At 45.0% G+C, this 18,068-nt stretch overlaps 1 protein-coding gene across 2 annotated transcripts in view; it reads right to left on the bottom strand.

Annotated features, from left to right (window-relative positions):
• OBSCN (obscurin, cytoskeletal calmodulin and titin-interacting RhoGEF) overlaps positions 1 to 18,068 on the bottom strand; it is a 185,497-nt gene that overhangs the window by 83,542 nt on the left and 83,887 nt on the right. The window contains exons 45-58 of one of the 2 annotated variants that reach the window (XM_051768316.1): positions 15,425 to 15,688; positions 14,855 to 15,118; positions 14,309 to 14,572; positions 13,566 to 13,829; positions 12,124 to 12,387; positions 10,537 to 10,803; positions 9,917 to 10,180; positions 8,854 to 9,120; positions 7,617 to 7,883; positions 6,664 to 6,930; positions 5,105 to 5,371; positions 3,634 to 3,906; positions 2,746 to 3,012; positions 1,023 to 1,289 (exon numbers count right to left, since the gene is read on the bottom strand). In XM_051768316.1, the coding sequence (XP_051624276.1) occupies positions 1,023 to 1,289; positions 2,746 to 3,012; positions 3,634 to 3,906; positions 5,105 to 5,371; positions 6,664 to 6,930; positions 7,617 to 7,883; positions 8,854 to 9,120; positions 9,917 to 10,180; positions 10,537 to 10,803; positions 12,124 to 12,387; positions 13,566 to 13,829; positions 14,309 to 14,572; positions 14,855 to 15,118; positions 15,425 to 15,688 (3,726 nt within the window). The remainder of the gene's footprint in view (positions 1 to 1,022; positions 1,290 to 2,745; positions 3,013 to 3,633; positions 3,907 to 5,104; positions 5,372 to 6,663; positions 6,931 to 7,616; positions 7,884 to 8,853; positions 9,121 to 9,916; positions 10,181 to 10,536; positions 10,804 to 12,123; positions 12,388 to 13,565; positions 13,830 to 14,308; positions 14,573 to 14,854; positions 15,119 to 15,424; positions 15,689 to 18,068) is intronic. The other variant, XM_051768317.1, reaches the window with a different exon arrangement.

An 18,068-nucleotide genomic window follows, 5' to 3' on the forward strand; every position in this document is an offset into this window, starting at 1 on the left:
TCTTCCTTGACAGGACTATGCTATTGTTATTTGAAGCCCTAAATGTTAAATCTGGTGGTGTTCAGCCTGGAGAAGAGAAGGCTCTGAGGAGACCTCATTGCCTTCTAAGACCTTAAGGGGGGGGTCATAAAAAGGAGGGAGAGGGACTTTTTATATGGGCAGGTAGTGACAGGACAAGGGGCAATGGTTTTAAACCAAAAGAGGACAGGTTTAGATTAGATGTTAGAAAGAAATTCTTCCCTTTGAGGGTGGGGAGGCCCTGGCACAGGTTGCCCAGAGAAATTGTGGATGCCCCATCCCTGGAAGTGTTCAAGGAAAGGCTGGATGAGGCCCTGAGCAACCTGATCTAGTGAGTGGTATCCCTACCCGTGGCAGGGGGGTTGGAATTAAATGTTCTTCAAGGTTCCTTCCAACCCAAACCATTCTGTGGCTCTATGGTTCTAAATTCATGGAAATGTAGGTACACAGTCACGTAGTAATATGTTACAACCTTCCAGATCCATAATTTATGTATGTGTGCATATATATTATGCACATATAGTCTAAAAAGCATGCATTTTATACTGTATTATGCATATAATAAATATATAAGGACCCTGAGATTAGTTCAGTTGGTCAGAGCATGGTGCTAATAACATCAAGGTCATGCATTTGATCCCTCTATGAGCCATTCACTTAAGAGCTGGACTCTGTGATCCTTGTGGGTCCCTTCCAACTCAGAATATTCTGTGGTTCTGTGGTAACGAATGCATAAAATATATATTTATAATTCAATCTATATATTGGGAAAGCATTGTCAACAAATTTCAGTGGGTGCCATTATCATAATCAGTGACTAAAGTCCCATTTCTGATTCCCCAGAGATAACTGACCCAGTTCTTATCCCTCTGAAATCACTCATCTCTGGCATCCCCACGATTCAGTTTGGGCACAGGACAACGTTTAGCTGCCAGATTATTAAATAAACACGCCCCTGCTGTGACACCAAGCTCTGCTCAGCTCTCCCACACCCAAAGCCCCACCTTTCAGGTGCACCACAGCTGTGGTTTGCTGGTCCCCTGTGTCACAGGTGTATTCCCCAGCATCAGCTCCACTCAGGTTGTGGATGGTCAGCTCAGCCACGGGCCCGGCCTGACGCATCTTGTATTTGTCACTTGGTCTCAGCACAGTCCCGCCCTTCTTCCACTGCACTGTGGTGGTTGACCTCGACACCTCACAGCTCAAAGTGATGGTGCCACCTTCTTCAGCCTGTTGGTTCTGCAGTGGTTGTGTGAAGGTTACAGGCAAAGCTAAACCAGGAGAAATCAGAGGGGAAAAAAATTATGTTTCAATAGCTGTGTCACTAAGTCTTGTGTTAAATGAAGCTCTGGTGCCATTCCAAATTTGGTTCAAGCTCAATTCCAAAATTACTTTAAAACTGAAACAAGGAATGACAGAAAGTGCTGACTTTCCAGGAGCTCTAAGCACTCTGCACTCCTGGAGAGTCACTGGACACTGCACACACCAAGCACCTCTAGGATTATGCTCCTTCTTACACTGGAATGGTCATGGATACAGAGTCTTGAGAATCTAAGTGCATGTCTCTCCAGATGGGTACCAAAGCCACAACTCCTGGCCTAAGTTCTTGGGTATCTGGGAGAAAAAACTTTATATGATGCCCCTTGTTTGAAAACTGGACCCAGCAGAGAAATGAACCCTGGAAGCCTCTGCACTGATGTTGTCTCTGATGGGTCACGACGGAGTTTTGATGGGTTGATTTATGATGTCCCACGTGTTTAGCTCCTTGAGTACAGTTGCCTGGAATTACCTCAGTGGTTCCACATTTATGAGCTGTTATTTACAAGGGGAGGAGGTTGGGCTACAGGAATCAGAGGGAATTCACAGGAACTGGGTGTCAGACACTTATAAAAGGAGAGAGATCTGACAGTCCTTGCAGGTGATGTAGGAATGGGTGGTGTATTTTGTGAGATGGATGGGGAATGACTGGATCAAGGCTGGAGGGTGACTGTAGAGCCTTCCTCAGCTTCCTGGGTTTGGAATTTTTTTCAAGGAGTGCTGGAGTGGCTGAGGGCACACACAGAGACACAAACAGGCAACCACCACCAGAGGATCTGCTCAGAGCACTGATATTCTGGTCTCACCAAATCCTGGCATTAGTGTGATAGCAGGCAGGTGAGTGTCCTTAACAGGAAAATCCTCAAGGGATATTCCAAAAGACAGTAATTCACAATAACACTCTGGATCCTCTTTGCTTCTGCTGATCTGGTATCTCAGAAAAGTCACCTCAGTGCTGTATTTATATCTGATTAGATTTGGAAAAACTGATATATTGCCACATCACACCTATTTTCAGACCCTTGGCACTAGAAATGCTGCTTGTCAACTGGAGCTGAGTGTCCAAGTTGGAACACTGTCATGCTTGAGCATCATTTTCTGAGATAGAACTACAGCTCAAGGGATGCTGAGACATCAAAAATGGTCTTATTCTCATTTTAGCTCCAGCCTTGGTTTTCTGAGTGACCAGAAAGAGGCCCTTGGGTTTTCAGATTGTGGAAGTAATTACTGCACTTTGGGTCCCTCCATTTTCTTTGCTCAGGACACCACAGGACTTAACCTCTGAGAGCAAATGGTCTCAGCTGCTTTGTGCCAGCAAAGGACATCTGAAGTCAAGGAGAGTCGATAGAACCCTCTTGGTGGAGCCAAACTGAGGAAGTGGAGCAAGTTTCTCATCTTAAAACCACCCACCTTTAACAGTTACAGTGGCTGTCGTTTGTTCGTTTCCATTATCACAGGTGTATTTGCCAGAGTCTTCTGCGTTTAAGTGAAAAATCTTTAAGGTGTGGACTGTTCCTTCCTGCCTGATTTCATACTTGGAGCTCGGGGAGATCACCTGAGTGCCCTTCTTCCACTTCACCTGAGCGTTGGGCTGGGAGACCTGGCACCTGAGCACGGCTGTGTCTTCCTCCTGCAGTTCCAGGCTCTGCAGTTTCTCCTTAAATACTGGAGGTGGCACTGAAATTACAAACACAGCAAAGGCATTTCCAGGCGTCTTTGTCTCTTTTCCCTGTGGTGTTAAAGCCACAGCTGAATGGTTAAGCATTATTAAAAAAAAAAAAAAAACCAAAACCAAACTTCAATTTCTACTGAGGGGTTAAAACCAGCTTCAAAGAGAAGGATGTTGGGTGGAGAATTTCTCCAAATAAATGATGTTTGGAGAAAGAAAGACACCAAAGAAGGAAAAAAAAGGTCTGAGCAACCTGATCTGTTGAAGATGTCCCTGCTCAATGCAGGAGGGTTGGGCTAGATGACCTTTAAAGGTCCCTTCAAACCCAAATCATTCTATGTTTCTAAAAGGGAGAATGGAAGCAGTGAAAATTCCAGGTTTTTCAATCCAACTCCTGAGGCAAACACAGGAGTTTCTTTAGGAACCAGCTAGCTTCAGGACCCTGGTGACATATTCACTGTCTATCCATGGTGATTGCAGTCTATGAGACCACACCAGTACATCACGTGTGCTCTGAAGCACTAACATGACCTGAAAAGGGGTGAATTATGGACGTGAATTTACTGTCAGCATAAGCAAAACATCAGCTGTCCTCACTGATCCTGTCCCACCCCACGCAGAGCCTTTACCTTTCACCGTGAGCTCTGCCGTGGACGTGTGGCATCCCACCCGGAAGGTGACGGTGCCAATGTCCTGCTCCGTCACCTTCCTCAGGGTCAGGGTGTGGACCTTCCCTTTTTCCACCGAGATCTCGTTCATCTCGTTGTTTTGCAGGGCGACATCCTGCAGTTTCCATTCCACATCCCTGGCGTTCTCGTGGGAAACCTGGCACCGGAACGTGACGTCGTCCCCCTCGAACACCTCCGTGTCCTTCAGGCCGCTCACGATGGTCACGTCGGGCTCTGCAAACAGTCAGGAGCGGGGAATGGAAGGAAAAACACGGATCAGATCATCGAATCATTAATGAAACAGGTTATAGGGGACTTATGGAGGTCACTTGGTCCAACCACTGCTCAAGGTAGGGCCGGCTTTTACAGCAGGCTGCTCAGCATCTTGTCCAGCTGAGCTTCAAGTATCTCCAAGGATGGAAACAGCACAGCCTCTCAAATCACATCCCAAATTCGGCTTTCAGTGTACTTGGTAAAAGGGCAATTAACTTTCAAACAGTGGTTTTATCACTTGTCCTTTCTCAGAGATACATTACATATTGATTTTTTAATTTAATGTTTGACACTCTAACTGGGTGAACAAGGCATGAATGCCAGATGCCAAAATGAGGGTTTTGAAATTTGTTACACTTGAACTTAGATATCTTCATCGAGTAACATTAAAACCTGATCCTTTTTATCATATTTTTGCAAACAGAATTGCGTTTACTCCATGCTGATGCTCCAAATGTCTTGAGGAGCTGGATGGCTTTGTCCTCTCAGCAGGACTCACTGGATTAATGTAAGCACAGTTGGCTTGAGTCCTGCTTCTAGGACAGCTGAACTCCTGCAGATCTGTGCAAAGATCACAAAGACAGCCCCCAACATACCCCCAAATATATATGTACCCCAAATCTGCTGGGGAATACTAAAGGAATCATAGAATCCTTAAGGTTGGAAAACACCTCTAGGATTGTTGAGTCCAACCATCAAAAAAAGCAGTGAAATCTTCATGCGAGCAAGCACAGCAGATATTCCTACAACTGAGGTCACCATCTGCACGACAAATGGTGCAGCTGGGTGCAATGTGCAGAGGATCTACAACATGGAGCAGCCTATAGAGATGCTGGCAGTGTTTGTTCCACACTAGTGGTCCAAGCTCTGCGATGGCATTAAGGCCAGATGCAGCTGCTGTGTGACTGGAAGCTGGGGATGGACCATCTGTTCGCCCCCCTGCATATGATGTCAAGCAAATATTTCAAGCTATGAGTCACAAATCACAGCTGCTTCATCCTCCCCTGTCCACCACGTCAATCTTTGCTTCGGCACATCCATTGACCACCAGATTTTTTTTTAGGACACCCTTCCTGTGCTCTGCGTTCCTCACAGTAATAATGATGAAACCTTAGCCTCCTCAAGCGAAAACCTCCTCGCCCCAACAAACAGTTCTTGCCTTTCACTGTCAGTTTGGCAGAGGTCATCTCATCTCCAGCCTTGCAGGAATACTCCCCGGCATCTCCAGGCTCCAGGCGGTGAACGCGGAGCTCCCGGAGGGTCCCGTCCTGCCACATCTCGTACTTGGAGCCGGGGTGCAGGACAGCTCCGTCCTTCCTCCACTCCACCTCTGCCTTGCTGATGGAGATCTCGCAGCGCAGCCTGGCTGTCCCCCCCACTTCCACCTCTTCGTCCTTCAGCTGCTGCCTCAGCCGGGGTTTGGTGGCTGCAAAGTGAGGAAGAGATAAATAATACGGGATCTGTTCCCTGGAATGCACAGCTCAGCACAAGCGCCTGGGCTCTGACGCTGCGGGGCAATTTTGCATTAGGGGGTTATATGATAATAAAACCACCTTTTTTTTGCCCACAAAGAGACTTATAATGTGTACACCCAAATAAAGAGAGGATCAGAAACTTCCCCAGATATGCTTCCCTTAAAGTCAAAGGCATCCACATCAAAACCTTTTATGCACCTGTTCTGGAGACTGAAAACTTACACACACAGAAAGATTTTGACTAAGCAAAACCTGCTACTTTCTGATTAAAACAGGCATAAATTTCTTCATTTTTATAGAAATACTCATGATTTCCAACACCTAAATGATGTAAAGCTTTAAACTCTTTTTTGGTTTCTCAGTTATCTTTTCAAGACCCTGGACCAGCACCAGTGAGTCTTTCCAGATGATGCACAAATGCATATTTAATCAAGAGGATGTGGATCTGCTCAGACAACGGATGGAAACCAGAAGGGAATATCCTGTCTGTGTGTGTGAGCAGCTGGGGAAACTGGAATCTCAGTGCTTGTGATTCCTCTGTCTAAACCCTGCTGTGAGACATGGAAAGCAGTCACAGGCTCTCTCACTCAGAGCTGACCCTGTGGCTGCTTCGTGGGTCAGGTTCAGCCAGAGGATGTAGTTTGAAAGGTTGTGGTTTAGATCAAAGCCACAGGTTCCACCCAACTGTTTGAGATGACCACAAACGTTTCACAGATGGTGCTGGGATGGCCCTGCCTGAGCAGGGAGGTTGGACCAAATGACCTGCTGTGGTCCCTCCTAACTTTAGCCATGCTGTAATTCTGTGATCAATCACAGTCATCATTCCTGGTTTAGTTAAACACAGCATTCTCAGAGTCTTCATGGGAAGATTAAATATAATTAAACTTAAAATGCTTTTTTAAATGATGTGTGATTTGGTTTTGATTCAAGTGAGCCAGGAATGAATGCAAAGTGCTAGAAATAAAGATCTATTAGAATATAAAGGTCCCCACGATTCAGAGTTTCTTGCTTTTGTCACGTCAGAGAAAGCTGTCAGTGCACTGCACACTGTGCTTTACAGGCTGAAATAGGAACCCTGTCCCACAAGATCCACTTCTCCGTGCTCTGTTTATGTCTGGACAGCAGTTTTCCTCAATCTCCTAACTTTTAGAAGGATTCATATTCACCAGTAAATTAAATAACACCATTCACACATTTCCACAAATGCCTTCTCTCCTCTGTTCCAGTCTGATGCAACGCTAACCATGCACTCTGAGGACTGCAGTGCTCTGCTGGTCTCCTGTGTCACACGTGTAATCAGAAGCATCCTCTGGCTCCACACTGTGAATCACAAGTTCAGCCGTGCAACCACTTAATTTAATGTCATATTTGGCACACGGGAAGAGCTCCATGGTGCCTTTCCTCCACTCCACTGCTGCGTTATCCTTCGTCAGCTCACACTGGAATTTCACCGCAGCTCCTTCTTCTGCCTCCTCATCTTTGAGCTGCTTTTTGAAAAGAACTGGCAGAGCTAAAGGAGACAAAAAAAGAAGCTTTTATTGAAGCCTGAGTCAAGTCCTGGTTGACACAGACTGACACTCCAGAGAAGATACTCTGCTTTTCAAGTGAGACATTCCTGGGCAGGATCCATGTTTTCTAATTTGCCTGGAGCTACTAGGTCTTGCTACATCAGAAGAACCCATAACATTTATTGCCTTTATTTCCTTTGTTTCTTGACTCAAATCCTTCCCAGGGTTGAATTCTTTGAGTGAATTTATCCTTCAGTTGGTCTAACAGTGATCTCAAGAGCTAGAAATTCAAAATTCCATGAGCAGCCTTGACAGATCAGGAAGGTCGTTCGTTGCCTGTCTTCTTACAGGATTTGGAAGAAAATACTTTTTAAGAATATTTAAACAACGTGTCAAGTGAAATATGCAGATGTTATGTTAAATTATTGTTCTTTCTTTAATTTCTTGTTGGCCACAGAGCTGGAAAATATTTCTTTATTAGAACCCAAAGCTCAAATGCAGCACCAGAAGAACAAAGTATCATCCTCTTCCATTCTCATTAGAACAAAATAAAATCTCAGTATGTCAGGTGAAAAAGAAAATATTTATAGAGAAAAAGAATAATATATTTAAAAATATTCACACTGAAACTGCTGCTTTGCACATTGAATGGGATCTGCTGCTTTAGGAGTCAGCTCAGCCCACGTACCTTTCACGTTTAAAGCTGCCTTGGTTTCCTCATCCCCAGTGTCACAGCTGTACTCTCCTGTATCTTCTAATTTGAGGTTATGTATCAAGAGCTCTACCAGGCATTCCCTCTGCCTCATTTCATATTTCTGGCTGGGCTGCAGCCCCACTCCTCCTTTCCTCCACTCCACAGCAGCTTTGGGTTTCGACAGCTCACAGCAGAACGTGGCTGTGCTTCCCTCCTCGGATTCCTGATTCTGCAGGGGTTGCTTAAATGTGACAGGCAGTGCTGCAAAATTTGAGAGGGAAACGTTTCAAGAGTGTTTTAGCCCAAGAAGGACACAATCCTACCATCATTCTTCAGAAATGATTCCATAATCCTTGGGCTGCAACTCTCTGTCTCGGCAGCATCTTTCTTGAACCATCATGTGAACCAAGAGCTGAGGACTGGCGGTGAAGTGAGGAAAGATCTGATTTTAGAGAGTGGTTTGTGGCCTGAAGGAGCCAGACTTTCACATGGAAGTGTCTCCATGTCAACTACAGGTGCTTTAGGCAAAGATCCCTGGGACACGCTCTCTCTCACACCAACCCTTGTTCCTTAAGAGAGGTCTCTGAGTTTGCAATACTAAGCAGAGTATTTTTTCACCCAAATAGAGCTTGTATAAACATATAGTGATCAAACTGGTATTCAAAACACATTAACTGATAAATGGGAGAGGAAATTCAGATTTCAGGTAAGGTCTTGCTCTGAATGGTAGAAGAAGGGGTGGAGGAACATTTACACCTGAAGTTCAAAGCCTTCAGTAATAATAGAGCACAGTCATCTGTCAGAGAAATCCTTTATCCCCTAACTGTTGCCTCTCTTATCATCCCTTATGCCATTCCCATACCCAGCCACACTCCCTGCACTCAGGGGAGGAGAGTTCAGCATATTTTGACATCATGACAATGTCCAAGGCCAGGTTGGACAGGGCTCTGAGCAACCTGGTCTAGTGGAAGGTGTCCTGCCCATGGCAAGGGGTTGGAATGAGATGATCTTTGAGGTCCCTTCCAACCCAAGCCATTCTATGATTCTAATAAGCTTTGATGCTCATTAATCACTCAAGATACTGCAAGAACAACCTTTCTAACCTGACCATTTGTCGTGCCAAAGAAGAACATTTATTCTGGCAGGGACCAGCAGCAAAGCAAGCAGAGAACACCAAGAGAACCTCCTTCCACTCCACGTTTGTTGAGTCAAGGGTCAACACTGTGCCTACCATGTACAGTCACCACAGCTGTTGTCTGCTGGTGTCCAGAGTCACAGGTGTATATTCCTGAATCATCCAGTTCTAGGTCAGAAATGGCCAGTTCAGCCATGCAGCCCTGCTGCTTCATCTCGTATTTCAAACCAGGGTAGAGGGTGACATCCCCTTTCCTCCACTCCACTGGAGCCTTGGCTTTGGTCAGCTCACACCTCAGTGTGGCTGTGCCACCTTCCTCTGCCTCAGTGTCCTGGAGCTCTTGTTTAAAAAGTGCTGGTAGGGCTATAAAATAGAAAAAATGACTTGCAACATTCCGCAGTTGGGGCTTGGGAAAGAGGGAGTTGAAAGAAAATGAAAGCACCAAAAGAGCTTGTTTTGCTGATATCTCTAAACCTCTATATCCTACACTCAAAGTACAAGGCTATTTCCCCAGAGATGAAATAGGAACATCTACAGAACAAGAAGAGATGGATTTCAAGGAGTTACATTTTGCCATGAAGTGTACGGAAGCTTAATCTAATCTGTGATCTAAAAATGGCACAGTTGTTTTCCTACTCCAAAAGTAGCCAACACATTGCCCTGATCACTGAAGGTGTTCTGAAGGTCAGCGGGGAGTTGTAAGAGCTCAGACTCCCTCTTAAGGCAGGGAATTTTAGGAGTTCATATTCCCTCTTAAAGCAGGGAATTTTGAGAGGTCAGACTCCCTCTAAGGGCAGGGAATTGCAAGAGTTCAGATTCCCTGTTAAGGCAGGGAATTTTAGGAATTCAAATTACCTCTTAAGGCAGAGAATTTTAGGAGTTCAAATTCCCTCTTAAGGTAGGGAATTTTAGGAGTTCAGATTCCCTCTTAGGTCAGGCCACTTGCAGGAGAGATTATGATTATCCTGAAAGTAACACGCTGAAAAATGCACTGTTTTGCATCTCAATTCCCATTTTCTGCCTGTCTCTGAGACTGTATAAACCACACTACCCTGCACACCTCACGATTTGCAATCAGGTCTTTTCCTTCAGCAACACTAAACCACCGTTCTCATTTTTAATTTCAGAAAACCTTGTGGCTTTTTTCCTTTGTTTTTACCGTTGACTGTCAGAGTGGCAGTTGTCTGCTGATCTCCACACACACAGGTGTAATCTCCAGCATCCTCCACATCCAGCTCACGGATAATCAGCTTTGCAACAGCACCTTCTTGACTCATTTTATACTTGCTGCTTGCCTTGAGCACCTCCTGCCCTTTCTTCCACTCCACCACAGCAGGTTTAGTCAGCTCGCAGTGCAGAGCAGCTGTGCCATTTTCCATGGACTCGAGGTCCTTCAGGCCTCTCCTGAATTCTGGAGGCAGTGCTGAAGAGTAAAAGGGTACCACAGAGAGTGTGAATATTCCTTAAAAAGCAAAAGTCCCGTGGGAGAGGATGGATGGATGGATGGTGAAATGCTGAGCCCTGATGCAGGTCAGTGGGACACAATGGAAAATCTCCCCCACCTTCCCTGGACACTGAGAAGGTGAGATGAACCAACACAGTTGAGGGGGACAAACACCAACAGGGAACTCTTATCCCAATTCTGACACAAGGAGGAAGCACATAAAGTCCAAAGGAACGGGAAAACCCAAGCAAACAGAAAGGGAATGGGAACAGACCATAACAACAGAGGCTTGGGCAGCTCTAAGGTTTGGAGGACCATCCCAAGGGTTACTTTACCATGCACTGTTAAGGCAGCTGTGGTGCTCTTGTCTCCACACACACAGGTATAATCTCCACTGTCATCCAGGTCCAAGTCATGAACCACCAGCTCCACAACACGGCCTTCCTGCCTCATGCTGTGCTTCTTGCCCGAGGTGAGGACGTGGTGGCCCTTCTTCCACTGGACAGGGGCAGATGCCTTGCTGAGCTCACACTGAAAAGTGGCCATTCCACCTTCTACTGCTTCCTTGCTGGTCATTTCTTCTTGGAAAAATGGAGGCACAGCTGAAGGATGCAGGTAAAAAGTGTTACAGACTGAGGACGTCTCCAGGGATGGGTGAGGAACTGACAGGGGGGGAAGTTGTGAAAGTTATGGAAGGTCGAGCATCAGCAAAGAAGAGAGGGAAGAGAAGTGAAAATATCCTAGTGGGAATATACATCCTAATCCTTTGGGGTTTATGCTGGCTTCCTACTAGCAAAACTGCCCTGTCCTCAACAACCTGCTTTCTACCAATTTCCATGAGAGAAAAACCAAGAATATCATCTCTGAGCTCCTTAGTTCCCATGTGTTGGTGTCTCCCACACACTTCATATCTTCGTGCTCTCTTTTCCTACTTATTGAGCTGTTCTACTGTGCTCTGAGTGTTGGCACAGCTCCTCACTCATCCTCATCTTCTTCCTCGAGCTATCCTTGAAAAGGTTCATCCAGGACTCAAAGGTTCTTCCTGACCCCAAAGAAAATCTCCAGATGCTGAATCCCAGCCTGTGTTCTTGTCTCAGAACATGTTTTTCCTCACTGAACATCGTTCCTGTAACCCATTGCAAGTCGTGTCCTTGAAATAAATGTGGTGACCTTCACATATGTCCCTCTATTAAGTAAGTGGGATGATGGGACATTCCACCTGTTTGACAAGGTTGGATACCTCAGATCTAGAAAACTTAGTGTCCCCAGCAGTGAGACTAAGTTAAAATATCCAAGATAGAAACCGGGATTAAACCAGATTTGGTACATTTCCCATCTCCAGCACTCTGAAGCTGAAACACCAGTTTTGTTTGCACAGCAAGTGGTTCTTCCAACAAAACAAGACTGGCAGGAGATCTACAGCCTTAGAAAATTAGTCTCCCAATGGAAATTTGTGCATGAGGACAGGGGTTATGGGCACAAAGCCCAATATAAGCATAGCTCAGTACAGAAGAAATTGTAACTAACTAACACTTCTTCTTCCCCATATTACAATGGTCAGTATTGAGAATGCCAGAAAGGAATGGCAAAGAATAAACAGATTTGTGTTTTGGAGAATAAATGCAGGAAAGGAAAGACCAAAGAATAGTGGGTTTGTGTGTTGGGAAAGGAATGGCAGAAGGGAAAGATGAAAGAGCAGCAGGCATGTGTTTAAGGAAAGGAAAAGACAAGAGGATGGGACAGAGAAAGACAGACTGGGATTTTCCAGTTGGCACAGCCTGCAGGTGAGGAGGGGCAGGGAATATTTTCAAATGAATGGGAGTTCAGTTAATAAGGTTGAACAAACAGGTGTGTAAAACTGAACAGTTATAGCAGAGGGCAGAGGCTTCCAGCCAGGAAACAGGAGGTCAGGATGGCTTTACCCTGGACTGTCAGGACAGCTGTGCTCCGGTGCTCCCCACACACACAGGTGTAGCCTCCTGCATCCTCCTCAGCTATGTCATGGATCACCAGCTCTGCCCTGGTCCCTTCCTGCCTCATTTTGTATTTCTCGCTCGCTTTGAGCATCCTCTGGTCCTTCCACCACTGCACTGGAGCAGCCTTGGTGAGCTCACAGTGCAGGGCGACTTCTCCACCTTCTCCTGCTTCCTTGTCCTGGAGCTCTTCCTTAAAGAGTGGGGGCAGAGCTGAAGGATGCAACACGGACAGATGGTCAGCAGAAAACCAGAATTAAAATCCCAATTTCTTTTTCACGCTTGAGATTATTTCCCCTCATGCCTTTCCCCCCCCCCCCCCCCAGCCTTTTATAGACATGCTTAGGCATAACCAAGTTTAGAAACTCCAAAAGCATCCCACTTCAAGTGTGATGTGATTTCAGTCACCCTAAGGGGCAGTTCCCTGGGTGTCTGTTGTTATTCATAATGAAAGAAGAAGACAGAAAGACCCAGATCTGAGATCAACAGCACTCACAGATAACACTGCTGCACACAGGACTATTTTACCCACACAAGTAGCATTTCTTGGAGGCTGATATTGTTATTTTCTGGGGTTTTTTTAATTAAAATATTATAGCCCCACCTACCTGAAAGCAGTCAGATTTAAAAATAAAACTAGTTCTAGTTTTAAATTGAAGTTTGAAGGGCCATTACATGTAACGAGAATTTCAGATTCTTGCTATTTCCCATTTTGGAATCACAACCCAAAGACAGAACAACCTACAGGAAGTAACCTTCAGGAAAACTAATTATTGACATCTACCCACAAAAGTGCCTTGTGTAAAGGGGTACACCCCAAATGCCTCAGGAAAAGTCCATGTCTCAGGAAAGCCCAGATCCCTGTTTTTGGAAGAATCTGGAGGGGCAGAACTGAACCTCTGACCAAGTTCCTCAAAGTCAAGGACTGTTATTTCATTAACATGGATATTCATCAATGGGAGGAGAGCAGAGATCAGGTAATGAGGTTATTAACAAAAGGATTTCTTTATGGGTTGGTTTATTTAACCCTCACTTCTCCTCTGTCCGGTTCCTGGGCAGGTGCTGACAGACCATACCTGTGTGTTTTGGAGAAAACTGGGGTTGACTGAAGTGAACCACAGGGCTGGAGCTGGAAAACGTAAATATCCAAGAAGAGGGGATTTGGGCAGAAAGAAACATCTTGTTTTCTCTTTTCAAAGGACAGATTAATAATGACCCCAAAATTTGCCATGAGCGACTCTCTCTCTCAGCAAGAAATGAGTTATAAATAGAATGAAGAGAAAGGGATAAAAAAAAAAGAGACAAGCTACTAACCCAGGGAAGAAACAACTGAACTTCAGAATGATGCCTGTCTCTAGAGTTATTTATCAATTTTAATAAGGTCTTTTTACCATGAACTGCCAAGGTTGCTGTTGTCTTCTGGTCACCACACACACAGGTGTAATCTCCAGCATCTTTTACTTCTAGGTCATGAATGACCAGCTCTGCAGTGGTGCCAGACTGTCTCATTTGATATTTGTCACTTGCTTTCAGCACTTTGGGCCCAATTTTCCACTTCACTGGAGCTTCTTTGGTTAATTCACAACTCAGAGTGACTGATGCTCCTTCCTGGGCTTCTTCACTCTTCAGTTCTTCCTTGAAAAGCACTGGCAGGGCTGGGAATGGAAAGTTAATAGCATGTTTAAACTAAGCCATCAGCATGATGAAGTTCAAATCTGGCCAGATCAGGGGGTTTGGACTTTGAGGCTGAGGTTATTGCTATGATGATCTGGAAAACTGAATCCAGCAGTGACTGTAAGACAAAGAAGTGCTGAGCTGACAGGTCAAGGTACAACAGGCTGGATGCATACAAGGTGGAATTTAAAGAATTTATCACAGGGACAGGACAAATCAGCTGGTCTAACAGGAGTCTCTTCTAAGTGTTTATTCCCTTAAACCTACAACAATGGAGTTTGCATGGAGAAACAGCCAAATCCTCAGCTTCCTTTTCAGGAATATCAGACCAAAATTAAACGTCAGGACAAGAAGCTCTCCTTTCCTGCACACAAATTAATCCCTAAGGAAAAGCTGATGGGTGGACACTTCACACAGCCAGAAACAGAGGAACAGAAAGTGGACACTCATCTGCATTTACCATTCACTGCCAGAGACGCCGTGGTGTGCTGGTCTCCACACACACAGGTGTAATCTCCTGCATCCTGCAGCTCCAGGTCACGGATTTCCAGCTCAGCAAGGCCACTCTCCTGCCTCATGATGTGTTTTTCACTTGCCCTGAGCATTTTATTCCCTTTCTTCCACGCCACAGCTGCAGCCTTGGACAGCTCACAGCGCAGAGTGGCTGTTTGGCTTTCCAGGGCTTGCAGGTCCTTCAGGCCTTCTTTGAAAAGTGCTGGCAGGGCTGAAGGTCACAAAGTGGACAGAGGACGTTAAACACGACACGTGGCACACAGATTACAGGAGGGATGGGGTGGTACAGAGGCAGACAACACTTTAGGGTGAGAGGTTTTCATTCTGGGACATCGGACAAACCAACAGACAGGAGGAGAAAAGCAGCCTGGATACAACCAGATCTTACAGAGAGCTTACAAATGTAAAGGAACAATTCAGCCACGACCAATATCAGTGAGCTGACAAAGAAATGCACAGTATAATACAGATATTTGTATATGGTTTTTTTTACCATGCACTATCAAGGCAGCTGTTGTCTCCTGCTCTCCACACACACACGTGTATTCTCCAGCATCTTTCAGCTCCACATCATGGATAAGCAGCTTCATGGCTGTGCCCTCCTGCCTCATCTTGTACTTGTCACTGGTTCTGAGCAGAGTGCTGCCCTTTCTCCACTCCACTGGGGCAGCCTTGGTCAGCTCACAGCACAGAGTGGCCCCTTGACCCTCTGTCACCTCCTGGTCCTTCAGGCTCTCCCTGATCCCTGCAGGCAGCACTGAGGATGCAATGGGAAGAGGGTTAAAATGGAGCAGAAAAACAGCCTCCTGCTGAGGGGAAGGAAAGGTGAGGGCACCAGTGGGGGGCTGTCCTCAGGCTTGATCTCACATCTGCTTTAGGGATCCTAAAACCACTTTGTATATGGAATTGCTGGAAGGTTTTACCCCTAAATCACAAAATTAATCCTCATGACGGCTCAATGCAAAGTCAGGCTCACAGGAACTATGCACAGATGACAATGAACAGGGCGATAAAAGTAATTCAAACTTGTTAACAAGGACATCCAGGTGGAATTGGGCATTACCGTGCACTGCCAAGGCAGCCGTGGACTCCTTGTCCCCACACACACAGGTGTAATCCCCAGCATCACTCTCAGCCAGGCTCTGGATCACCAGCTCTGCAGTGACATCCTTCTGCCTCATTTTGTACTTCTCACTAGGTCTGAGCACCGTGTGTCCCTTTCTCCACTCCACCGGGGCGGGTTTGGTCAGCTCGCAGCGCAGAGTCACCGCTTCGCCCTCCTCGGCCTCCTCATCTCTCAGTTCCTCTTTGAAGAGGGCAGGGAGGGCTGAGAAACAGAGCAGCAAATGTTTTCATGACATGCAGTTCTGGGCCACCAAACTAAATGAACCTGGTGTTTCTATCTATCCATCCGTGCCTGGTTGTTGACGTGAGGATCATCCCACGCAAGGAAGATGCTAATTTGTACCGCAGATAAAAAAGGGTCCTATCATTTTCTTTTTTTTTAAAGTAAATTTTAAGCAAGTTTTCTGATTGGTTTAGAGGTGGATGGAGAATAAACAGCAGGAGTGGGCAAACTTCATGTATGGTCAAAACTGTAACTTCCTCAGTGTAATTCAGCGTGGAAAATCCATCCATGAAAAAAAAATAAAGGAAAAATTGATCAGGTTTGAATTGAGGTGTTAAGGATGCCTATAGGCATAACCCAGAGTTAGAACAAGATGAAGAGTAAAGAGATCTCCTGAAAGTGCTTGGGTAGCAATAAAAAGAAAAGAAAAGGATGATGTCTCCAGTGCAGAGATCTGCCATAATCTTCACACCAGGAAGTTCAGGTGCATCCTAAAACCCCATCCCTTTAGGAACAATGAATAGAATAATTCAGAGTGTAAGGCTGGATGGTAATGTGCTAATATGTACTCTGGGAGCAGCAGGTTGGGACAACACCTGGTAAGTCCTTGGAATGGGGCAGGAACTACATTTGGATATAGAATAGATATGAAGAACAGGAGAGAAGGGTCTCCAATTCATTCTCTGACCAACAAGAAATAAATATTTGAGAATAAGGATGGGGAGGATAATTGTGCAGACATTGATTACGAAGCAGGAAAGCTCATGGATTTTAGGACAGGTAATGATGGAGAAGAACGAAAGAAAATTCTGTGGGTAACAAGAGAACAAGCTCCAATAATTTGAGAATTGTTACTTATGATCATGCAGATGTCAACTTAAAGGACAAGACAGTGTAAGAGAGTGGAAAACTTCAAACAAACTTCTCAAACAATATTAAGAGCACAATTAGAGAGTAATTCACTCCGAGGATTATCAGAAATAGTCTATCTAAAGCACAAACTTTTCAATGTCCCAAAACTCAAGAGGACTATAAAACACAGGAGGTTTAGATGAGTGCAAAAGAAATACTGCTGAATGTAGAGACAAACCCAGAAAGGGCAGGTTCTCTGAGTGTCTCAAGAAGGTCAAGAGCAGTTCCCCATTCCCAATCTCTGTCACCTCCTCAACAAAAGATCAGCATGAAAGAGGGGCTAAAAGTGATCTGCAAAATGATGCTGATATCATGGAATCATAGAATTATTTAGTTTGGAAAAGCCCTCTAAGGTCAGTGAGTCCATCCTTTAACCCAGCACTGCCAAAGCCACCACTAAACCATGTTGGCTTACCTCTCTTTCAGGAATGTGAGTTGATTGTGAGTGACATGAGAAAGCTGAAGAGTTTAGTTCCTTCTTCTTTGATATTAAAGGTAAAGGACAGTGAGGAAAGTAATGGGAATTCTGGTTAGGATAAGAAAAATATGATTAGAGAATATTTAAATAGTCTGACTATTCTTAAGGCACCTTGGGGTGATGAAATTTGTCATGGATCAATGGCACAGGATCAATGAATATCAGACATCAACATTTACACTGGAGAAATCAAAGAGCATGAATGGATGACATTCCACAAGTAAGGAAAAAACCAGAAACTAAGAGGTGGAAAAAGGCCTCACACATTGACACGCACACATTTGGTTCTTGCCATGCAAAACAGGAGTCTAAACTCCCAGGCAGCCAAGGAAGATCCAGGTGAAGTCAGTGGAGTCAGCAGAGGTATCTGCTGACCACATGTCTGCTAAATAAGGTGAACTGGATGCATCCCTGTCTTCCATGGACTGTGCTGACTAGATCTCCACTGACAAAAATGGGAATTTAGGAATACTCATCAGTCTTGACCTACAGGATGAATCCCCTTCACCTTCTTGGAAAAAGAGAGAGGTGGCAGAGAGAGGATCCAAGGAATTACATACATCTCAACTTAATTCTTTGAAAAACTTGGATTTGCCAAGAGCTTTTCTCTTCCTGAAGGAGTGGACCAGTGTAATTTTTTCTTGGCATAGATTAAGCTTCACAGACAGAAAGACCCAGTATATGCTGTACATTATTAATTTAGCAAAGCTCTTACTTTAACTCAAGTACAGGTGGAACTACAGAGGGAACGTGCCACTAATTTGAAAACTACAGTCAAAGAATATTCAACTGTGATTTACACTCACAATGACAGAATGAGTCGAGTTCCTCAGTGCTCTGGAATCCAGTATTATTCAGCATTTTCTTTAGTGACTTGGACAATGAAATGCAGAGTTGTCATTAATTTTGCAGATGGTCCCAAGGCGGGAAAGAAGAGACAGTGAAAGCACTTTGTCAAAGTGGATTAAG

This window comes from Manacus candei, unplaced genomic scaffold, assembly GCF_025592945.1.
Source record: "Manacus candei isolate 608988 ecotype Guabito, Panama unplaced genomic scaffold, ASM2559294v1 h1tg000094l, whole genome shotgun sequence".
Classification (NCBI taxonomy): Eukaryota; Metazoa; Chordata; class Aves; order Passeriformes; family Pipridae; genus Manacus; species Manacus candei.